The 24,784-nt window shown below is 35.6% G+C and overlaps 2 protein-coding genes across 2 annotated transcripts; one reads left to right on the forward strand and one right to left on the reverse strand.

The window, feature by feature from the left end:
- Window positions 1–9,917: 9,917 nt before the first annotated feature.
- LOC107957108 (tetratricopeptide repeat protein 1) lies at window positions 9,918–12,561 on the forward strand. Its single transcript, XM_016892544.2, has 5 exons — window positions 9,918–10,379; window positions 10,469–10,648; window positions 10,751–10,877; window positions 11,039–11,152; window positions 12,221–12,561. Exons 1-5 carry the CDS (start codon window positions 10,086–10,088, stop codon window positions 12,334–12,336), a joined length of 831 nt encoding a protein of 276 aa, XP_016748033.2. The 5' UTR covers window positions 9,918–10,085; the 3' UTR covers window positions 12,337–12,561.
- On the reverse strand, window positions 12,562–14,531 carry LOC107957107 (uncharacterized). The gene is made up of 4 exons (XM_041114668.1): window positions 14,275–14,531; window positions 14,099–14,174; window positions 13,885–14,000; window positions 12,562–13,775 (listed from the first exon to the last, which is right to left on the reverse strand). Exons 1-4 carry the CDS (start codon window positions 14,473–14,475, stop codon window positions 13,353–13,355), a joined length of 816 nt encoding a protein of 271 aa, XP_040970602.1. The 5' UTR covers window positions 14,476–14,531; the 3' UTR covers window positions 12,562–13,352.
- Window positions 14,532–24,784: the final 10,253 nt, after the last annotated feature.

A 24,784-nucleotide genomic window follows, 5' to 3' on the forward strand; every position in this document is an offset into this window, starting at 1 on the left:
ACCTTCTATAGTATCCAGCTAAACCCAGAAAACTTCAAATTTCTGACACTGACCTCGGTGGTTTCCATTCCAAAATCGTTTCAACCTTTCGAAGGTCTACCTTGATCCCTTCAGCAGAGACAACATGCCCCAAGAAAGTTACCTCTCTCAACCAGAACTCACACTTACTGAATTTCGCATAAAGCTCCTTCTCTCTCAGCACTTGCAGCACAATACGAAGATGCTCATAATGCTTCTCCTCAGTTTCAGAATAAACCAGAATATCGTCGATAAAGACGACCACGAATCGATCCAAGTATGGCTGGAACACTCGATTCATCAGATCCATAAATACCGCAGGTGCGTTCGTCAACCCAAATGGCATAACCAGAAACTCATAACCATACCGAGTTCTGAATGCCGTTTTGTGAATATCCACCTCCTTAACCCTCAACTGATGATACCCAGATTGAAGGTCAATCTTGGAAAATACTGAAGCTCCTCTAAGTTGGTCAAATAAATCATCGATTCTCGGCAGTGGGTACTTGTTCTTAATCGTCAGTTTGTTCAACTGCCGATAATCGATGTACATCTGCATTGACCCATCTTTCTTCTTTATGAACAACACTGGTGCTCCCCACGGAGACACAGTTGGTCTAATGAAGCCTCTATCCATTAATTCTTGAATTTGGGCTTTCAACTCCACCAACTCCTTCGGTGCCATCCTATAAGGTGCAATGGACACCGGTGCCGTTCCAGGTAACAAGTCGATTCCAAACTCAACCTCTCGGCTCGGGGGCAAACCCGGAAGCTCCAATGGAAAAACATCTTGAAAATCCTTGACAGTTCTAACTTTATCCACTGTCAGATCCTCAGTTTCTGATTTGCTTACAAATGCCAAATAAGCCTCACATCCTTTTCGAATCCACTTCTCGACTCTCAACGTCGACACCACAATAGACAGATAATCCCTACGCTCGCCTATCACCAAAACCTCCTCATCCTTTGTGGTCTTTAACATTATTCGCTTAGTAGCACAATCTAAAGTAGCCCTATGCTTAACAATCCAATCCATTCCCAAAATGAGATCGAATTCTCTGAAAGGTAGCTTCATCAAATCTTCAGAGAAAACTTTTCCTTGAGTTTCTATAGGCACATCTCTATACAGTTTATCTACCCTAACCGAGTGACCCAAAGGACTTAGTACAGATACCCCACTCCCAGTCTCTTCAAAGCGCACACCCAGCGACCCAGGTATAGCACATGCAACATATGAATGGGTAGATCCAACATATATCAACGCATTGTATGGCATACTGGAAATCAGAAATGTACCAGTTATGACGTCAGGTGCATCACCCTCCTCTCGGCGACGAGCTGCATACACCAACGCCGGCTAACGAGCCTCAGCAAATCTAGCACCCCTGCCAGGCGCTCTTCTTCCTCGACCATTTCCATTACCACCTCTGCCTTGCCCACGTCCTCTCGGAAATTGTGGTCCACCCCTTACTGGTTGAGCGACCCTCTGCTCTAAAACTTGAACCTGATCTAGTTCCTGGGGACAATCCTTAACCCTATGCTCCATAGATCTGCATCTAAAACAAGTACCAGAACGTTTCTGACACTCGCCCATATGCATCTTCCTACAATTCCTACAACCCTGCGGTCTAACAGCATTCATCGGTACTGCTCAAACTGGCTCCATTACCCTTGCTCTCTTAACATTCCTGTTCATACCACCTGAAAGTCCTGAAGCTCTCCTAAAACGGTTCCGATCTTTCTCACGATTCTGTCTTTCTATATGCTTCACTTCCTCAGCTATCTTAGCTTTCTCCACTAAAGCAGCGAAGTTACGCTCCCTCTGCGGAGCAATCAGCACCTTAAGTTCATCTCTCAGACCATCCTCGAAGCGTACGCTACGCTCATACTCTGTAGCGACAATCCTAGAAGTATACCGGCTCAGTATCAGAAACTCAGGCTCATACTCAGCCACTGACTTACTCCCTTGGACCAGGTTCAGAAATTCTTTCCGGCGAGCGTCCACGTAACTAGCCCCAACATACTTTCCTTTGAAGGCTGTCTTAAACAGCTCCCAAGTCACACTGTCAGCAGGAGTTCCATCTCTCACCGTGAGCCACCACTGATAAGCCTCATTCTTGAGTAACGATATGGCTCCCTTCAACTTCTGCTCCACAGAGCAGTCCAGATCATCCATAATTCGCTCTGTGGCTTCTAACCAATACTCAACCACATTCAGAGCTACACCAGATACACCCCTAAATATCTCTACTCCATTAGCCCGAAGCCGCTAAAAAATAGACCCCCGAATTCCATTTCCCGTACTTGCCCCAGCAACCCTTTCCAAAACCTCTGAGCATTGCCTGAGACAGAGCATCGTCCCCAGCACCTCGATCATGAGACTCTACCTTTGTTGCCGGTGGTACCGGTGCATCTGCTGCCAGCACATGTCTTGAAGACGAAGATTCAGCCTGAGCATTACCTCGGCCACGTCTACAGCCTCTTCCACGAGCTGTTCGTGTACTCATTTCGTATTATCTGGTTAAGAATTTTATGAATCTGTTTAATATTTCAGTGTTTATTATAGATGTCTTATGAATAACAGTAATTCAGAGTTTGAGTTTGTTTCCTTTTGTGGTAGCGTAGCTATAGTCTCAGTCTACTTATCAGAGTTTCTATAGTTCCAGTGTTACCCTAACTAAAGTACCATGATAAGGTTTTGTACAAGCATATAACAGATATTTCAGAAACAATTAGAAAGGCTCAGAAAACTTACAGACTTGGGCCGGAGATTTGGTGTACTACCTTCTAAAAAACCTAATTTTAGAAAACCGATTTTAATCTTTAAAATCATCAATTTGTAAAGAGAAAATATTGGAAACACTCTCGAAAACAATTTATAATCAAGTTCCAAAAAAATGATTTTAGAAAACCTTTATTCAGTGTTTCTTTACAAACTCCCGTTTTTAGACCCGTTCCACAGCCAAGTTATTGCAACTTGGCTCTGATACCACTAAATGTAACACCCCAAACCTGGCCCAGACATTATAGCTAGATCTGACGTGTCACATGGACTTATGACGTGTCACAAAGACTTACGACTTAGTATGCATTCGCTGGTTTAAGTGATTGGGGTGGTCTTTGTAAAAACAGCGGTTGAATGAAAAGCCGGTTTATCAATCTTTAGGTTATCAATTTGTTGTGCTTGTTGAGTCTTGAAAACGTTCATTAATTTTGAAAACTCGCGCAGCCTAACACTAGCAGTTTCGTCATAGTATAAATATAATCAGAAAATAAAACCATAGTGGAAAAAAGAAATTTAAATAGCGGCCTTATTACAACTTAAAACCCAAAATTAAATCAGAATATAAAAATAATAAAAGTAAACTAACTTAGAAAAACCAACTTTGCAAATGATATGGCCACTCCGAATCCCTCACATCTCCAAGCCCACTATGGTTGGGGATTTCCTGCAGAGATGAAAATAAAAGGTGAGTTCGGTAAACTCAGTGTGTAACATAACCAAACCATAGCCCAAAACAGACAAACCTCAGAGTCAGACTTATCTGGGCCTTGGCCCAGTGCAGAAATCAGAATGAAACCCATAGGCCCATAGCAGATACAGAACAAATATATCATGAATGCAGAAATCCCAACCCAGAGCCATCCATAACACCCCCGTACCAATCTTACACCATGTAGGGAGACCACTAGACCCACCCAACCGTTACACACCACAGAAATTGCAGCGAGGCTGCCAGATATTGTGACGAAGTCACCAGATACAGATATTGTGGCTAGGCCACCAGAACAGATATATATATGTGGCGAAGCCACCAGATTGCAGCGAGGCTGCCAGATATTATGACGAAGTCACCAAAACAGATATATGTGGTGAGGCCACCAGATTGCAGCGAGGCTGCCAGAACGCTTCCTCCATCAATATAAACCCATGTCCCATGCAACAGAAATAATATGTCATGGCACACGTATACAGAAACAGAACATCATGCTTTTCAGAAAAAAATAACCTTAGAGGTAAAATCATAATTTTACATGCATAAGGGTATTTCAGTAATTATTACCTATTGCTAAGGTTTCATGCTCATTCTAACGTTTACCAAGTAATCAGAAGTACTTACCTCGTCTTTTTACCAAAGTGGGCCCTTTGGCCCATTGGTCCGTTTTCAGCCCATTAAGCCCAAAAATACCGTTGTGCACGAAAATGCACACTTTGCACTCTAATCATCCAAATGCACCATATTCATTAACAACTGTCCAACGAGCGCTCGCACGCTCGCGAGTTCACAAAATACCAACGTTTCGGTATTTCGGCTTTTACCAATTAGTCTAAGGGAGGGTGTCGTTTACACACCTGGTTGATGACGATTGATGACGATATCTCCCACACGATAATCCTACAATCGATCACTAACACATTAGACTTACGAATTAATGATAACTAATATAAATCCACGTCAACTAACCCAATCATCATACAAGTTAGTCATTTATGCACGAGGGGCAAAATAGTCATTTTACTCTCTAGGGGTAAATCGGTAGTCCTACCCTACAGGGGTATTTTAGTAATTCTATAACTTATCCAGTTGGGCCTACAGACCCATTGGGACCACATGGCCCATTTTAGCCCATCGCGGCCTGAAATAGCCGTCCTACTACTAGAGTAATGAGAAATACACACTTGTTAGGAGACTGCAGTTAATCTACGCTCCAAACACTCTTAGCTGACGCCCAACCCAAACGAGCACGTCACAAAGTGAAAGGGATCAGCCAAGAAGGGTATGCCTACTCTCCTCATGGTTTGCTCTATTTAAAGCCAGCTCTCCATCTACTCTTATGTTAGCCTCTCGATGTGGGATCCCTCCATCACCAGAGTTTAAAACCAATACCAACTCTTGTCGTCCCAACATAGCAAAATAATCAACCTTTGCGTGCCAAGGGATTCGAACCAAAGCCCTCTCACATACCAAATCACGCCACCACCACTAGGCCGTCAACTCATTTGTGTCATAAATCCAACACATTAAACTTTAAAGCTCACCTACTTGCTTCCAGATTTATTGAAAAGAAAAACCAAAATATATTGCAAGAGCCAAGACTTGAACCTTGGACCCCTTGCTTCCTCTATGGCGTCACTTCCTTGTCCCCTAAGTGGCGCCACCTTGCCACTACACCACACTCCTTTTTGTGTCATCTTTTACCCCTTTACTCTTAAAAGCCCAAACGCCAATTGCATCACCTGTTCATAAAATTAAAATTCTGACGACTACCACGGATTTAACTTAAGTTTGGGCCTTCCAAAGGCCCACTAACCTACTAAAATATATATTTTAACTAGCTAGAACACACACAAATTTTAAAAATCACAGAAACACAGAAAACCCAAAAATTAGGGTGTTACATAATCGATTGTAGGCCGAAGGCTCGCACCATTGCCACTAGGAATAGGAAATTCCCTTAGGTTAATTTAGGTTGATTAGTTTATTAGGTGGATTAGTTTAACTAGTTTTGTAATGGCTTAAATTCAAGGTTATCGGAATAGTGGTTTCGTAACCACAAATCCGATTTAAAGAGAAATTTATTTTAATATTTTTGCATGAATATTGATATGATAGGAAAATCATATAAAAATATCGATAGAAAAATTTTACTGATTTACTCGTTAGTTAGAAAAAGAAATTATTGAAGAAATTGGGTAAAAACAAGGTACCGAGACCTCGATCTAGTAAAACTAATTCAAAATTATTTTTATAAATATTTATGAAATGTTAGTAATATGGTATTAAAATTTTGTTATAAAATTTTAATGTTTGGGTAGTCAATTAAATGAAAAGGACTAAATTGGAAAATGTGTAAAAGTTGCTAGAATGATTAAATAGCTTAAGTGTCTAATGAAAAAGGATTTAAAAGGAAATTAGACCCAAAATTTATTTGGGCTGGACGGCAATGGTATGAAATCAGTAGGAAAATTGATGATTTAAGGGCAAAATTGGAATATTGCATAATTAACTAAATAAAGATAGGACTAAATAGGAAATATCTAGATTTCTCTTCATTTTTCCTCATTCTCATCAGCCAAAATGCCATAGGAAGGGTTCTTTAAGCTGGTATTTCATAATTTTTGCATCAAGTGAGTGAATCCTTGCCTTTTTCTTATAATTTTTGTATTTTTAAGACTTTTACAACTAGGTCCTACTATTAAATTCATTAATTTTTGATTTCATGGATAAAATTGGAAGTCACCATAGTTGAGTGCTATAAGTTTATGATGAAATAGCATGAAATTGAAGCTTTAATTTGTTTATGAGATTATTTTATTAGGTAATTTCAATAGAAATTGATTTTTAGGACCTAATTGTGAAAATGTTTGAAATTAAAATCTAGTGCTGAAATTCTAATTCCCAAAGGTTATAAAGTAGTTTAAAGTTATAGAATTAAGTGTTAATTGAGAAAAATCAGCTCAATTGAGAGGCTAATTGAGTAGGGACGGAATTATCATTTATTAAAAGCTTAGGGGAAAAATAGTAATAAACATCTTGCACTAAAACAGTTTTGGACAGCAGCAGTAGGCTAACTTTGAAAAATCACCATAAATTGTGGAAACCGAATTAGAAGATGAAAAAAATATGGAATTAAAGCTTATTGAGTCTAGTATAAGCAATAGAATTGCAAATCATGAGATATAATAAATTTTGTGAGACAAGGTTAGAATGAATTCGGGTTCCCCTATTCTGACTTTAAAAAATCATAAAAAAAATTTACAAAAAATAATTAGGGGCTTAAATTTATATGTTTAGAATCCTGAATGAGTTTATTTTCAAGAAAAACAAATGGGAACATCATCTGAATCCTGTATGAAGAGATAATTAATTTTTAGTGAAAAAGGGTCAGAACTATCAGACAGCAGAACAAGGGTTATTTTAAAGAATAAAATGTACTTATTGGCTAAACCAAAAATTCTGAAAATTTCATGGTAAGAAGATATGTAAGTCTAGTTTTAGGGAAAATTAATGGATCCTAATTTGGTGTTCTGTAGCTCAAGATAAAAATAATTTAGTGACTATGACTCAAGTAGACAACTTTGAATGAACTATAAATAATAGTGGAATTATAGAGAATGTTGTATATGAACATAAAATGTATTAAATTTATTTATTTAGATCCAAAAAATTCAAATACGAAGCTAGATCAAGGAAAAGAAAAAGTTTGGGATTAGTAGATTTTTGTATACGAACAAGTATCGAGGTAAGTTCGTGTAACTTGAATCATATTCTTAAATGCTTGAAATGTATGTTTTTGATGTGAATATGATTTGAATGTTCATTGAATGAAAATTAATGAAACATTGATATATTTGATAAAAGGGGAAGAAATCCTAGTTGAATGAAAGGAAAATTCGATGGATCTCTGAAAAGAAATTGATGGTAAAAAGGATCTAGCTTGGACAGGTGATCCTATCCTGATATAGCCCTCCCGAAGAATATGTGTAAAATAGATTTAGCCCGGACGTGAATTTAGCCTGGACTAGTAATTTAGATCCAAACTCATTAGAGTAATTGTCGTTGCAGGGGATTTGGCCTGGACTAGCAATCCTGATAATACTCTATGAGTTTATATTATAGGGGTTTTAGTCTGGACTGGTAATCTCGCTGTAAGGATGAGGTTCGCAGGAGTGTGCTCTCTAAAATGGAAATGTGTTTACATGAATATGAATTGACGGACCTGGAATTGTACACTAAAAGTGTACCTCTAAAAATCCATCAAAATTCCGAGAAATTCAACGGGATAAATATGGAATGGTATTGATGAGCTCATCAATCATGGTATATATTATTGATACATGGAAATTATTGGACTAACTTGAATGTTGAGTTTGTGCATGTTAGGGTAATAATGCATTGAATGGATATATGAATGTTTATTGCATTGTATTGAAAATATTAGGTAAGTATAATTCTTGTTACATTAGTTTACTAAGTACAAAGTGCTTACCCTGTTTCCTTTTCCCCTGTTTTGTAGTATTAAGAGCTCGGAGGTCAGATTCGGTCGGAGACACATCACACTATCAACCTCAAGATTTCGGTATATAAAGAAACTTTATTTTGGAAATCAATGGCATGTATAAGCTACTATAGTAAATGTTAATGTGAAATGATTGTAAGGTCAGCCATTGGTATGGCTAACAAATCTTAATTTTGGTATATGATGAGGTTATCTTATAAATATGCATGAATCTATCTTGAAAATATGTTGGATTGGATTGGTTGATGTGGATTGGTCTCGGTTTAAAATTACAGGGAAGGTTAGATATCTATAAAGGGGTTATATTGAGTTAAAAAAATTTTAAAAAATTAAAATTAATTCGTAAACTCCGGTAATGCCTCGTACCCTATTCTGGCAACGAATACGGGTAGAGGGTGTTACAAGTTTAATACATCCTTTAATTTGGGTTTACACTACTAATTTGTGACTCGATTGGACTAGTAATTATTTTTGGTAATTAATTTAAGAATAGAATTCTCCAATCTGCAATCCCTAGGGTACGATCCTTGGAATGCTTACTGGTGTTCCGTTGTAACACAAATCTATATTACAATTTGACCTATTTGCTTGCACATACTGCACTTCATTTTATATATTTTATTTGTACGATTTTTACTCTAAACATTTGCACATTTGGAGGCAGTTAGTTGCTTTAGGAACGATTGTAGCATTTCGTAGCTCGGATTCGACGATCGGGTTGAGTAAATGGTGTTACATGCATCGATGATTAAACATTATAATATCATGTAATATTATATCTTTTATTAATCTATATTATGATAATAGTTATATATGTATTAATATTTTTACTAATAGTTATATATGTATTAATATTTTTACTAATAGTTATATATTATATTATTAATAGTATATATATTTTGTTATTAGTTTATGTATTAGTAATATACAAATTTAGTATATTGGTCAGGTTAAGTAATTAATTTCAGTAATAATTATATAATATATGATATTATCATTAAAGTTTAATTTTATGGATTTTAATAATTATTATTCATATATAATTAAAATATTAAAAATAATATATATTAAATTAATGTTTTTAAAAATTTATTTAACTTTATCATTCAACATAAAAAAGTTATTATTAATTACTTTTCCTATTTATAAAATTTTAATATAAATATAAAATACTTATGAATAGAATTTGAAAAAGTAAAGAATTATAATTTATTTATTTCATTTTTATTTTAAGTAATAACATATAACTATATTAATTATTAAAATTTATTATGACTGTTTAGTTATAAATTCGAGTTTTAGGTTAGATTTATTTTAGGTTTGGGCTAGATTGATCTTGGGCTCGGATCTGTTTTCAGTTTGGGCTTTCTCAGGTTCAAGTTTTTTCAAGCTCGAATTTTTTCAGGTTCGGGCATTTTCAAACTCAAATTGTTATGGACTCAGATCGACACGGGCAGACTTTTAGGCTCGAGCTTGTTTTGCCAGTTCTAATATAGATATCATGTTAAGAGATTTAAATTTCTCCTTTTTTTTTTATCTGTTTTAATGATTTTATGGCAATATGGATATTTTTTGTTGCAATAGTCCGGTAATAACTTGAATTTTTTTATTTTTTTTAAAATTAATTTTGATTTTTATATAATTTTTTATAGAACTAAAGCTAAATTAATAAAAAAATATAAAAGCTGAGAACTATTATCTTAATTACCGTCAGTTACTTATACAATTTCAAATATATCAACAATGAAATTCTAATTTGTTTGGTAATACATAATTATAGAATAGTGATATAATATTTTAAAATTTTTAACTGAGTGACAGAAAATAAAATTTTATCAGTGATTAATAATGTAATTTAACCCAATTAATATTAAGATATCAGTAACTAAAAGTGAAAAGAGAATTCTGGAAGCTGTGTTTTTATTTCGTTTGAACTCGTCTAAAACACTTCATGTTCTTCGTCTCAGCATAATATAAAATCAAAGACAATTTGTTTGTTCAAAGTGTAAGGCTGTTTTAGATTCTTTGATCCTAAACTTTAAGAAATGGTGCTGATTGAACCTCAGCCTACTGATGAACAACAGCAACAACAACAACAACAACAAGAAGCCACGAAAGCCACATCTTCATCATCATCTGAAACGACACGGGGTTCTACTGTCGCCGCTGTATCAGAAAATGCCAACGGAGGAGATGCTGCCTCGGATGGATTCGAAACAGCTAGCGAACGTGACGTCAGCGACAACGAAGAAGACGACCGCCCTGGCGATCAACAACCACCCCAGCAGAGAGGTCCCGATTCTTATCAAGATGCCTTAAACGACGAGCAACTGAAAGAGGTTTTCTCTTTTCCCTGGGTTTTCTTTCTCTCTCTTTTTTTTATTTTTTATTTTTTTAATTAATTATTAAAAAAATATTATGTTTCTAGAAAGCTTTGGCACAAGCAAATGATGCAAAAACAGAAGGAAATAAATTGTTCGGAAACGGCCAATACCAGGAGGCCTTGTTACAGTATGAGGTTGCTTTGCAAGTTACGGCGGAGATGCCTTCGGCCACTGAAATTCGTTCCATTTGCCATTCAAATCGGGCTGTTTGCTTTCTGAAGCTGGTATTTTAATTTTATACCACTACTTCTTAAAGTTGAATAACAGTTTTTATTGCTTTTCTTTGGACATGTTTATTTAAGGTTTAAAAAACTGTATATCTTTAGGTTAATTATGAGGAAACCATAAAGGAATGTAATAAAGCTTTGGAACTTAATGCTTCTTATATGAAAGCTCTTGTTAGACGCGGAGAAGCTCATGAAAAGCTTGAACATTTTGAAGAAGCTATTGCTGGTGAGCCCTTCGATCTGGTTGTTTGTTTCTTTTATTCTTAAGTTTAGAATTAATTATTTGTTTTGCAGTTTTTGTAAACATATATCCATTGCTCTGTCTTGATGATGAATTAATTTGTCAACATTATGCATGTTTGTAATTATCTTTCTTGCAAAATGCAGATATGAAGAAGATATTGGAATTGGATCCTGCTAATGACCATGCTAGGAAGGCCATTCGTCGATTGGAACCATTGGCTGCAGAGAAAAGAGACAAGATGAAAGAGGAGATGATTGGTAAACTTTAAATCTGCATTTTTTGCCTCTGCCCTCCCCCCTTCCCCAAAAGTTTTTGGTAATCTAAGGATTAGTTAAGGTAGATGATTTTTCTTGGTATGTGCGCATCATGATATCTGTATTGCCTTGACAATGTTATGGATGCTTTACTGCTCTAATTATTATATCCTGAAAAATTATTATGGGGGGAATGGGATCAGGAATCTTGTTTAATTCCTTATCCTTAAATTATTCAAGCTTGTCTTGAAAGTTATAAATTTTATGGGGTATATTTTTGTTTCAAGGATCAAGTTTTATGTTAATGGATGTACCAAAGGTGTGCAAAAATAATTACAGTCAAATTACTTTGTGTTTAGCATGTGATATTGAAAGGTGCATTTAGTTTCCAAACTCATATTCACTTCTATCACATATAGAATACTTTTATACATCTGATTCTTGTTGTTCTATATTTCTTAGCTGCTTCCTTTAACTCAATGTGTCTAATAAACTAAACTCATAATATATGATATCAACTTCATGTTTCCAAGCACCTCGTAAACAAATATAGGTTATTTTGTTTTTTCCTGTTAAGTGCAAATAGTAATAAGCATCTGATCCATTGGTTATTGGTTACCAATAACCTATATTTGTTATTTACCTGAAATGCCCATGTCAATGGCTGATAATAGCTATGTGCAATATGCACTTGATGAATGCTGGTGGTTTAATGCTATTTGAATCTTGGATTTGGTTGTAGGCATTGAAATATAATTGAAAAATGGAAGCTTTTTGGTATTTGATTCAAGTCACTAATATTCTTTCTGAGCTTTTTGTCTTGTCAACTTTAATTTTCTTGCAACTAATGTATATCTGTATAATTATTTGTGCAATTAATGTATCAGAGAATGACGAATTTATTTCATGATGCTTTATGTTCTATTCCGTGATATAATTATGTATGTTGACCTAGCAATTTAGATCCTTGCTGGAATTGTTTAAGGTAGCATACGAGAAAATTTTTAGGCTTGTACTTTTGGCATCCATTTATGCATCACTAACCATATATAAATATACTTACTATGACAGGAAAGCTAAAAGAATTGGGCAACTCTGTTCTGGGTCGTTTTGGGATGAGTATTGACAACTTCAAAGCTGTCAAAGATCCAAACACTGGCTCTTATTCTATATCATTCCAGAATTGACATCGTCACTACCCACAAGCAACATGTGAGAGAAAAATGAAGGCAGCCTTTAGCATGACACAAGATACGTTAGCTTGGAATTTTTTTATGCTGAATATTTCTTTGCAAGTAGACTGTGCAATTTGTGTCATGTTCATATATTTTCTCGATATCCTAGTCGTTTTGTGTTATTTTATGTTTATGTACCTTTTGACTAGTTAATAAAGCATTATAAAGATTTTGGCATCTTTCTATTTTCAAGTCATATTCGTGTTTTTTTTTTTTAATGTTGTGCCGTGTTTGTACATGCCGTGCAAGTGCGTTGTGCATGTCTACGACTATTTGCAGTAAAAATAGAGCACTCAAATGTATTAGGTAAAAAATATGCTTGTTCACTTGAATGCAAGGGTTGTACTAAACTGTTGTTCTAAATGTACATGGCTTATATTGAGTTGATACCTATTGTCTTTAGTGCTTTGTACGACTATTTGCAGTAAAACTAGAGCACTCAAATGTATTAGGTAAAAAATATGCTTGTTCACTTGAATGCAAGGGCTGTACTAAACTGTTGTTCTAAATGTACATGGCTTATATTGAGTTGATACCTATTGTCTTTAGTGCTTTGTGGCTTGTGTTTATCAATTACATTGATATGGTTGCATTGGTAATATTTCTAAATTGGCCCAGGCCACCACCAAACCCAATTTTAGTCACTCAATGCTGTCAACGGGAGACTACAATCTGTTACTACTTGGCTTCTGGCACTGATCACAGATAGAGGCTGTTGGAAGCAGCTTGTGATAGAAAAAGAGCTACAGAAACTATTAAACAATAAACTCTTTATTAACTCTATGGGTTCATGTTTGCAGTTTACAAGCATTAACCTTTGCTTAATCTTATCTGTGCCTAAAACTAATGTTTCAAAGCCAGACTTTCCTCAAGGCCCCTAAATTAAGCCAGCTTGGTTGAATTGTATCCAACGGCTGAGTTATGCTGCTGTTTTAGGTCAGTTTGTGTTTGAGCCATGGCTGCCATTTTCACATATCAAAGGGATTCCTAGAAGGTTTGGTTGAATTGTAGCCAACCATGGCCAATGTAGGCTGTTGCTTTAGCTCAGTTTGTGGTGGAGCTATGACTGCCTTTTTCATATCAGTTGAGAGTGTTAAATTACTGCCTCCATAAAATGTGGGAATCTGGTTGTAATTTGCCACAGCAGAAGGGCTGATTGAATGGTAAGCAACCATGGTCATAGGAGGCTGCTGTGGCATGATGTATGGTAGCTGTTGAGGCATGGCTGCCGTTTGCACATTAGCTTCGGGTGGGATACTACTGCTTCCATAAAAGGGACCCTCGCTGTTGTAATCATCAAAAGGGTTGGCCGACACCTGACCGAAGTTGTAGGCCATTTGTTGATTTGTTGTTGATAAACTGTGTGGTGTTAATGTGTTCGTGCTGCCAGTCTGCATTTGAAGATATGATATGTTAATAGCAGTCCAAAATGAACATAAAGCAGAGTGGCAAATCCTGAAAGAATTTTGGACAAGGTTATTTTAAAGTACTTGGACTAACCATTTTATTATCAGCAACAGCAGCTCCATTGGAGACTGGTGCATCACAAAGTCCAAGCTCCCAACCTGTAAATGCAGGTGCTGAGCTGCCAACACTTTCAGCATTGGGAGGATTCTCTGTTAAAATTTAAAAATGGGAAAAGATGTTATAAGAATCCGGTTCATCACTTCGAAGGACAAATCAATTGACATCTCAGTGAAAACCAATAATTTACCAGATTTAACAATTGCTAGAGCAAGGGGATTATTCTCATTCAGTTCAGTTCCTTCCTCACTTGGTTCGTCAAAGCACTGGCAGTAACAAGGTAGATCAAGAAGAATAAACATAAGAAATCAAGATAAAGGGAACTATAGAGACCAAGCGTATCATCAAATTAAGAAAAGTCCTTACTATAAGATCAGCAATGTCTAGCTTCCCAACAGCCTGCCTTGATTCACTCTGGGTTTTATCCGAAGATGTAACAGATTTTTCTTGAACATCATCTGTCAGCAAGTCAGATACTGGAGCAGGGGTTTCTGTGGGAGCAGCACCTTCATCTTTTGTTATCTGAAAAATAGCATGTAAGTCATGCAAATAAATAAATATATTCATAGTGTAGCTAATGCATTAGGTTCTAGTAATGAATGTAGTGATGGACAAGGACATCAACTATGTGGCTTCAAGTCTGCAACTTTATCTGGAGGATCAATCAAGTTTTCATGCCTGATAATGCAAGAATTTGACTATTCAAGGCAGGAAATGTTTTTTTACACGAGTTCTTTCAATAACATCCATTCAATCAACAAAGAAATTACTTTAGTTGATGCCTCAAAGGTACTCTCAAATCATTCTTCCTTCCGAGTTCATTTTCTCAATGTTTCCCCTAGGACAGTCATTTTTTTGTGGTTTATCTTAGAAGTGTTTTAAATATGAAATGGCATTGATATTACAGACATTGACAGTTTTTTGGACATTAGGAACTTCAATCTTCTGCAACATGTTGAGCCTTAAGTTACTCTTTCTTTCTTTCCTCATACGTATTGTTACTGATAATCATGTAAGCCACAAGGCCAGCATGGCATGAAATTCCATGTGATAAAAAGCTGTTTATCGTATCATGGATACTGAATTTACTAGTGTGTTTCTCCCAAGCGTCTGATTCAACAATTATATGCATTTGAAACTCTTCATATTTGTAATTCTCATCATAAAGATTTAACTTTTTTCTCAAAGTAAGGGAAGAATATGATAGCTATTTAGTAAAATAAAGATTGAGGCATCATACTGATGTATACGGAAGTGCCAAAACTTCAGGGGTCTCCTTCACATATATGCCTCCATAGCAATCAGGAATGATTCAGGGAGCTGGAATGTACATGTCAAGGAAGTTAAACAAAATCGTTGGAAATTCAAAGAAACAAGAAACTCATAAAGTAATTTTTAAGGTCCAATACTGGTTTAATCTTAAGGTACTTTTGCCCTTGCCCATAGTGAAGGACCCTGCAAATCTCAAAGACCTCAGATAACTATGACACCTGCAGCAACATTCAAGTTTACTTGAGAAAATATTATGTTCCTAAAAAGATAAAAAGCGGTCTAAATTATGAACATCTGAACATACAAAACAGACAGAAAGATCCGTTTGCAGCGCTGAATTCTACCTGTTCTCCTGCCTTGCGATAAATCTCTAGTGCCCTAACAGCATGGTGGTGCTGCATCTCAAAGTATTGTGAAAAAATAGGATCCATTTACTTCAAACGTCCATCTTTTTAGAAGCATGAGTGTCCACCAGATGACATTGACTAAAGCTTACCTTGTCAATCAGATTTAGAATTCCATCAGTAATAGCAACGTACAGCTTAAAACGATACAGTGAGTGGAAGAGGGAAAAGAAACAATGTTAGAAGTGTAGCTAAAATGAAGAGTGTGTCTATGGCATACAGTTTGAGAAAGACAATGGAAGACTCAAGGGTGTGTACCTTGCAGTTAAGAAGGTGATGGAGAAGCTCTTGCAAGACAGGTAGCTGATCTAGCAGATCCGGGGTGTTGAGCCTTCTGTTTCTCTGCAGATAGATAATAACAAAAGATTTTCATATCCTCATCACCAATAGAGATAAAACTGAAAAGAAAGAAAGCAAGCATGTCTGTTCACAAAAAAGAGAAATCATTATTTGGTTCTGATGAAAATAGCAAGTTTTGATTGTCCAAAGTTCCTAATTCTAGCAACCTCACTTAGCTTACCATCTTTAAGTTTACCCTCTTTGAAAGAACAGAAAAACTAAAAAAAAGAGAAGGAAATGATTGACCATGTGAGACATGTATCACCCTCAAATTTTCATGCGAACAATATTGGATTTCGTAATGATCAAAGGAAACAAAGATCTGAGAGGATCCAACATATGTTAGGATCAGTAACGAAATGCAAACTTCAAATCACATAATTAAAACTAAACAATGTTGGGTGGCTTGATAGAAATGCTCTTCCTTTTGGAGATTGGTAATGAAATGTATCAAATCCAGAACATGGTAAAAAGGATATTGACCGAGTTGCAGCTTAAAAGGGAGAAGAAAATAAAGTATTGAGTTCAAAGAGCATACCGATTGATCTTTATCAACATCATATTTCAATGCATTGAAGCATTCTGCACGCTCTTCCAGATATAAAGCATATCCACGAATCCAAACAGAATAATTCCATGCTTGACACAAATAAAACCATTCCATAGTCAGTTTGTATACTTTAAATCATAGCATTAAAGAGACAAAAAAAAAAAAAAGAAGAAAGAAAGTAGACTTAATAAATATAATAACTTACTTTCTGGACTTGAATCATCTCTGAGATGTGTTAAGTTCAGCAGGAGACCTCTGTCCCGCCCAAAATTAAAGAAGTCTTGGTGAAATGAAGGGTCATGTTTTAATATACGGTGTATAACGATCAAGGTTTTCAACGCAACCTGAATGCAAATGCAAGTATCCTCGTGACTAAATATAGAAAACCATAAGTAGGAGTTCTAGAACAAGGAATACCTACAGCAAAATAAGATACTTTTCCTACTGCAAAGTAACAACTTAACTCAAGTGGCATGGTTTAAACAACCAAAAACTGCATCAATCAAAAACATTTGGCGATTTTTGTTTCCCTTTTCCATTAAGGAAAATCTTTACACCATTATGGAAGTGATTTACATAAATTGAAGCTTCCATTTTTGGTTTGCACATAATATGTTCCTAATAACCATTTCAGATAGCAAGAGATACACATTAATGCATATCCATACCTGTGTTAGAACATTGGCAGCAACAACACAAAAAATAACAACCTATTTGCTTAAGAACTAAAATGAAACCAAGAGCAAAAAGCAAAGAACTTGAGCACTTAAAATGGATGAGAAAATCAGCAGCAATTTTCATTGATTGATGATGAAAATAAATACAAAGTTAACAAGTCAAATGACCATTACCTAATGATTTACCTACTCCCACTAATAAGAGACTTAAGCTAACTTAAATTACAAGACAAAGCAAGCTGGTATGGCCAGCCTTACATCCATCAAACTCAAATCAAAAAGTAAACAAAAATTACAAACTTTGATGTCAAGTTACAAGCTAACTTGATCAAGTTACATATGAACCAAAATAACAAAATGAAACAAGGTAGCTAAGCTAGTTGCTGCTCTTGAACTCAGCTCGATCGTGCCCTTTAGGCTGAGCTGCTACTGCTTCATGCATCCTTCCAAGTTGCCAACGGTCCAATGTTGCATTGCAGGCCAAATCTCAACACTCCTCCTTGGACTGTATGCAACAAACACCTATTAGCTTCCTTAATGTTTCAAACCTTGCTGTACCAAGTGGCTTAGTCAAGATATCAGCCAATTGGTCTTGTGAACAACAATGCACTAAGCTGACTTCTTTAGATTGCTCAGCTTCTCTAACAAAGTGGAACTTTATCTTAAAGTGCTTGATTTTGCCATGAAAGACTGGATTCTTGGCTATGGCAACAGCCGACTGATTGTCAACCATGATCTTAGTAGGATCACATTGGTTCTCATTCAGATCATGCAGTAACTTTCTGAGCCAAATGGCTTGATTCACTGCTATTGCTGCTGCTATGTATTTTGCCTCTGCAGTGGATTGAGCAACAGTTTGTTGCTTCTTTGAACTCCAGCAAAACACACTCGAGCCAAGGGTGAAAAAGTGCCTCGATGTGCTTTTCATATCATTAATACAACCTGCCCAACCGCTATCTGAATAACCAACCAGCTTCAGCACCTTTTCTTTCTTAAACAACATACCAAGCCTCAAAGTTCCTTTAATGTATCTCAGCACCCTCTTGGCATGTAACGTCCCGTACCCGAGACCGCCGCCGGAGTCGAACACGAGGTGTTAATAGACTTAATTCATTACTTAAACAGCTCAAACAATTTATTTTTAAAATTTTCAGTCAAGCTAACAATCTGCGTCATAGTCTCTTAAAAATTCATATCTCGAGTTACGAAACTCGAAATCCAATTCCGTAAATTTTACCTGAGACTAGACTCACATATCTATTTACTAATTTTTTTATAGAATTTTTTGTCAAGCAAATTAGTACAGTTTATTAGTTAAAGTATCCCCTGTTTCAGAGTTTGACTGCTCTGACCTCTGTGTATTACGAATTAAATATCTCCCTGTACAGAGTTTCAATGACTATGCCGTTTCTTTCTAATAAAACTAGACTAAATAAGGAATCTGTACATATAAATCATGACTTCTAGTTATTTTTTAAAAATTTATGGTGAATTTCCAAAGTCAGAATAGGGGATCCAGAAATCGCACTGGCCCTGTTTCACAAAAATTTAAACATCTCATAAAATATAACTCATATACCTGTTTTGTTCCATCCATATGAAAATAGACTCATAATTATTAAATTCCATATATTATTCATCATCTAATTATATCTCTACTATTTTTAGTGATTTTTCAAACTCACGTCACTGCTGCTTTCTGAATCTATTTTATGGTAAATTTTACCTATTTTATGGTTTCCATGGATTAGCTAGCAATTTAGCATACATAACACCAAATATGATCATGATTGGCCATTCCAATGGCTAATCATTACCAAGCATTTCCATACCACTCAATAACCATATCATAAGACCATGCACACAAAATGATTATAATGCTATACATGCCATACTCAAAATATACAGGCCATTATGCCAAGATGGTATACGGATAGTGTGAGCGTGCCTCTGACCGTTTCCGATTTCCGAGCTGGCTTGTCAACACTACAAGGAATGAAAAGGAGGGAGTAAGCATAAATGCTTAGTAAGTTCACATGCAAATAGCAAGTAACATAACCATATAAGCAAACATAAAACATCATTTGCATAATCATCACCAAGACATTCATATCACATTTTCATTTATCATCTTACCATATTGTTGTTATATCGAGTTTTCAACCCGAGGGTTAAGTACATACCTGTTTAAAGTATCCATTTCACAACACTTACCAATACGTCCCTTTCATCTTGAGTATTCCTCCATTTGAGTAGAACTTTACCCGTTGAACACATCGGAATATAATTCGTATACATGGAAAGTTTGCACATAAGTTCCACATATGTAGCCAAGCTACCATGTAACCCGCCCATAAGTGAACTCGGACTCAACTCAACGAGCTCGAGCGTTCGCATCCATAAGTGAACTCGGACTCAACTCAACGAGCTCAGGCGTTCGCATCCATAAGTGAACTCGGACTCAACTCAATGAGCTCGGATGCCTAGTTACATCTCTCGAACTCGGACTCAACTTAACGAGTTCGGACATACGCATCCATAAGTGAACTCGGACTCAACTCAACGAGTTTGGATGCTCAACCATCCTAGTGACATGTCACTTTTATCCTAATCTATTCCTAAGGTTCAAACGGGCTTTTTCCCTCGATCTCACATTTGTCGTCTTCCATTGAATATCGGAACCGATACTCGATAGCAATTCATATTTATCAAGTAGTAAACATAATTTGCATATTACTCAACATTAACCACAAAGCATAATATTTCACGATAAAAAAAATCAGCATATCATATAATTAACATCAATAACTTAAAAATAACAATTATGCTACATTATTTACACATGAACTTACCTCGTATGCGAAAATGGCTACTTTTACCATTTCGTCCACAACTTGGTATTTTTCCATTTTAGCCCGAATTTCAGTTTTCCTTGATCTATCATTTAAAATATAGTCTAATTAGGACTCACATTATTCAAATTGACCCAAAATCATATTTTGGAAAAATTACAATTTTGCCCCTAAACTTTTGCATATTTACACTTTTGCCCCAAAGCTCGTAAATTAAACTTCAGCCTATTTTCTTATGTTTTATGACATGCTGATCATTTTTCCCTTCTATGGCAACATCAAATTCTCACTCTAACATGTACTTATGACTATTAGGTATTTTTATCGATTAAGCCCTTTTGCTAGTTTTCGCTTAAAACCGAGTAGCACAAGTTGTCTAACATAATTTAAAACCTCATATTCTATCATAAAACACCAAAATACACAAATTTCATCTATGGGTATTTTTCCAAATATGAACCCTAGGTTGAATTATTGCTAGCATAAGCTTAATCGAGCTACCGGGACTCCAAAAACGTAAAAATCATTAAAAACGAGGCTAGAACGGACTTACAATCGAGCTTGGAAGCTTGAAAAACCCTAGCCATGGTTTCTCCTTGCTATATTCGGCCATGGGGTTGAATATGAGCAAAATTGGCTTTTAATTTTGTATTTTAATTCATTTTACCCCTAAATGACCAAAATGCCCTTACTACTAAACTTTCCAAAAATTCCATTCATGTCCAATTTTTTTCCATAGACTTAGAAATTGGTAAAATTTCTATTTAAGACCTCCTAATTAATATTTCAAAACAATTTCATACTAGAAACTTCTAGAATGCAAGTTTTACAAATTATTTGATTTAGTCCCTAATTTCAATTTAAGCACATTATGCATAAAATTTCTTCAGGAAATTTTCACAAAATCATGCAATCATATCATAGACCTCAAAATAATCATAATATAATTATTTCTATCTCAGATTTTGTGGTCATGAAACCACTATTCTAACTAGGCCCAAAATCAGGATATTACATCTCTCCCCCCCTTTAGGGATTTTCGTTCCCGAAAATCTTACCAGAAAAGTGGTCTTCACTTTTAATCTCATATTCGGTGCCAAAGAAATTTCACTTAGACTGTACCTCCAATACATCTCTTTAATTTCTCATATGACCTGAAAGCTTACAGTCTCAACTCTCAACTGTTCTTAAATTTTCAACCCTTCTCAGTTTCCCATGATATCATGACATAAAACTCGGATCTTAACTTGATTAATAGAGACCGGAATTCTAAGGAATCCAACAATCAAAGAGACCTAAAATTCCATGAATCTGATGAGTAGGAATTCATTCAATACAGATATGATTTATAGATCTCGCTAAACATTTAACAATAGGATACATCACATTTTCCTCTTTCTGCTATGGAATTAATTCTGATATGGCCTCAAGAATAATCTTTCTCATTTCCATCCCAATGTCAACACTGACAAGGATAATTTTGATAGATTCCAATGCTCGGCTTTAACCCCTTTAACAACTCCGATTTTATGTAACATCGAATGCTCTAAACTATCACATTACCTCACTGTCTTGAAACACATCACAATTCATACAACAGTACATTACTGAAAGTCAGGAAGTCTTTACTCAATGTAGACTAGTCTAGTTCAGACGCTTCGTTTACCAATATTCTCATCTATCCGAACTCTGTCAACATGTAATAAACTTTTCAGCTTTCACAAGACGAAAACCTTATCATTCGTAGTGACTTTAACTAATATCCAACTCTTTCTAATAAATATACACTTCTCGTTTAGACTATTTATTCTTTTATCTGTACAAAATGAAATTCTATTATCAGACTTGAGAAAAATAATCCTGACATAATTGTCACATGAAATCTTTCAAATAAATAATTCACCATACCGACTGAAACTCGCGCTTTTATCACCTATGCCTTTATTGATGTCAAATCCTTACACAGAAATTAGAAAAAATCCCAATACTAAAATCACCACATTACCAAGATCAAATTAGAAGTATAGTCATATTTGACATGATTATCATGAGCTGAAGAACGCACTTCGAACACGAGTCATAATTGACAAATTATGGAACAAAGATAACAAGGAAACCGAATAAAGAAATCCAAGATAGCGAAATCCAGAATAAAGAAATCCAGAATAAAGAAACCCAAGATACGATACTATGCCGGAGAATCGAAAACCAAACTCATAGAGAAAATACAGAATACCCCGATAATTCTTCAAAGAAAGAAAGTCCAAAAGAAAACATCATTTAATCCCACTGAAATCAAATATAACAAGATTAATATATCTTCCCATACATATATATCAGATGAAGCATCAAGTAGAAGAAACAGAATCATAATATCATATGTATTTTCTCATCAATTCTTATCAGACGAAATGAAATAGAATACCCGATGAAATAGAGCAATATAAATTATAAACTAGTCAGACTACCAATGCTTTCATCCAACACCAGGATTAAAAGACATTCCCATATAACAAGAATTTCTTCAGAATATCAATAGCCATAGAAATATTTCTGAGAACGGGTAAACACATAGAACATCTCAAAAGAGACTGCTAAATCTGTCCAGTCATAACTGTCACACTCAGATTGTGACAGCCCTAATGTGACCCTAGTCGGGAATTGGTTTCGGGACCACTAAACCGAGTCATAAAAATAATTAACTGTCATAGTTGATGCTCATTATATGTACATATGCATGTGTGAAAATTTCATGTTTGAATTTTGTTAATTGTAAGTGAATTTTATCAAATAGGACTTATGTGAGAAAATTTAGAAATGTGCTAGGCAAATGTGAAGTGGCCTATTAATGCATATTGTGAAAATGATGGGTTTGCATGTCAATTTACCCAAATTAAAGCATAGTGGCCGGCCATGCTATGAGTGGAAACATGTCACAAACATGTTATTTTAGTGATGTATGTTAGGAACAATAAAATAAGGAGTATGGGTAATAAAGAAATGGAAAAAGGAAAGAATGTGTGTGATTGTTTTTCCTCCTCCCCATTGCCGTGAATGTAAGAAAGAAAACAAAAAAAAAGTGTCCATCTTTTTCATTTCTCTTGGCCGAATGTTCTAAGGAAGAAAGAAAACAAGTTGTGTTCTTTGGCTCTTCTTGGCCGAATTGAGAGGAGGAAGGAAGGAGTGAAGCAATCGGTCATCTTAGGTCGATATTAAGGTAAGGAAGTTGATACTAGTTCTTGAAATCCTAGTTGATTTTGAGTGAGATATCAAGTTATTGTTGGTAACCCATGTTGAAATTGTGATTTTGGAATAAGTAAGGTTTTCGGCTATGGAGATTAATAAGGGTGATGGTTGTGTTTCATGCTAAATCTAGATGAACAATGGTAGTTGCTTACATCTTGATGATTATGAGTTCCTTTCTTGGTTCTACCTTAGATCCATGAAGTATATTTTTATTTGGTGTTGTTGGAAGTATCGGCCATGGTATATCCATAAGTGTGATTTATGCTTATTGCATGGTAGGTAAGATTTATGTTTTGGATATATGTTTATATTTGGTTATAATCAAATTTGTGATTCGGCTCTTGCACGTATATATATATATGATTGCACATGATGTATTGGTATGACCTATATATTATCTCAAGGTATATATTTACACATGATGGTGCTTCGGTTATGGAGTAAATGATGGATGCGTATTGAGTTATAATATGTAATGCATTAGTTAGTAAAATGTATGCCATTTATGTGTGGTATTAAGTATATAATCGGCCTCAACATAGACATGCATATTCGGCCATAGGAAGAAGATTGGTGTTGCATGTATTCGGTTAGAGGCAAGCATATTGATGCTTTTGTCTTGGCTTAGAAAATTCGGCCAAGGGGGAATATTAGCTAAAATGTTGAGTTTGATTCATGATTCCAAATATATATGTGACTCTAATGCCTAAAGTATATATGGGCTAAGTACCTTGAGGTTTTCTTTTGATATTCGAATGAATTGTATTAAATTGCTTGATGTGATTAAAAATGCATATGACCATTGTGTAGTTGAGCTAGAAGGTGGCCATATGACCAATCAAACTCCTTGTCATATTCGGCCATAAGCTAGCATAAATGAGACTTTAATAAGTTAAATTTGTTTGAATTAGCTCAAGAGCTTAGAGGACCACAGTTGGATAAGGGAAAGGAAAAAGTTGTCGAATAGCCATCGAAATCGTTCGACGACATCCGAGGTAAGTTTTTGAGTAATAGAACTTAGATTATGATTTGATTAGATCATGTTTTAAGCAAATCAAAATCATGCTCTTTGTATGTGGCTAGTGAGCCGAAATTGCAAGTGTGATAAGTGTCTTGTGTTTGAGCTTTGGTAATGAAAATGAAATACGGATGTGTCATGATTTATTGATATATGTGCTTGGTTATTCGAATGATATCCGGGCTAAGTCCCGAAGGCTTTTGTGCTAAGTGACTATATCCGGACTAAGATCCGAAGGCATTTGTGCGAGTTACTAATTCTGGGCTAAGCCCGAAGGCATTGGTGCGAGTTACTAAATCCGGGTTAAGTCCCGAAGGCATTTGTGCGAGTTACTATAACCGGGCTATGTCCCGAAGGCATTTGAGCGAGTAGCTATATTCGGTTAAATTCTGAAGGTATGTGATTCGGGAATGAGCGATCTTGCTGTAAAAATTTTAGTTAATACGCTTGTAAAATCCCAACAATGAGGTATGTTTCGTATGTGCATTGGAATAGTTGATTCCCTTCGAATAATATTC

The sequence above is a fragment of the Gossypium hirsutum genome, chromosome A05 (genome assembly GCF_007990345.1).
Source record: "Gossypium hirsutum isolate 1008001.06 chromosome A05, Gossypium_hirsutum_v2.1, whole genome shotgun sequence".
NCBI classification, from domain to species: Eukaryota; Viridiplantae; Streptophyta; class Magnoliopsida; order Malvales; family Malvaceae; genus Gossypium; species Gossypium hirsutum.

Coding starts and splice junctions, on each gene's coding strand:
- LOC107957108 (XM_016892544.2), top strand. CDS start 10,086: ATGGTGCTGATTGAACCTCAGCCTACTGATGAACAACAGCAACAACAA. Junction 10,649..10,750: donor CTGTTTGCTTTCTGAAGCTG/GTATTTTAATTT, acceptor GTATATCTTTAG/GTTAATTATGAGGAAACCAT. Junction 11,153..12,220: donor GATGAAAGAGGAGATGATTG/GTAAACTTTAAA, acceptor TTACTATGACAG/GAAAGCTAAAAGAATTGGGC.
- LOC107957107 (XM_041114668.1), bottom strand. CDS start 14,475: ATGAATATATTTATTTATTTGCATGACTTACATGCTATTTTTCAGATA. Junction 14,001..14,098: donor TCTAGCAATTGTTAAATCTG/GTAAATTATTGG, acceptor AAATTTTAACAG/AGAATCCTCCCAATGCTGAA. Junction 13,776..13,884: donor CTGTTGCTGATAATAAAATG/GTTAGTCCAAGT, acceptor CTTCAAATGCAG/ACTGGCAGCACGAACACATT.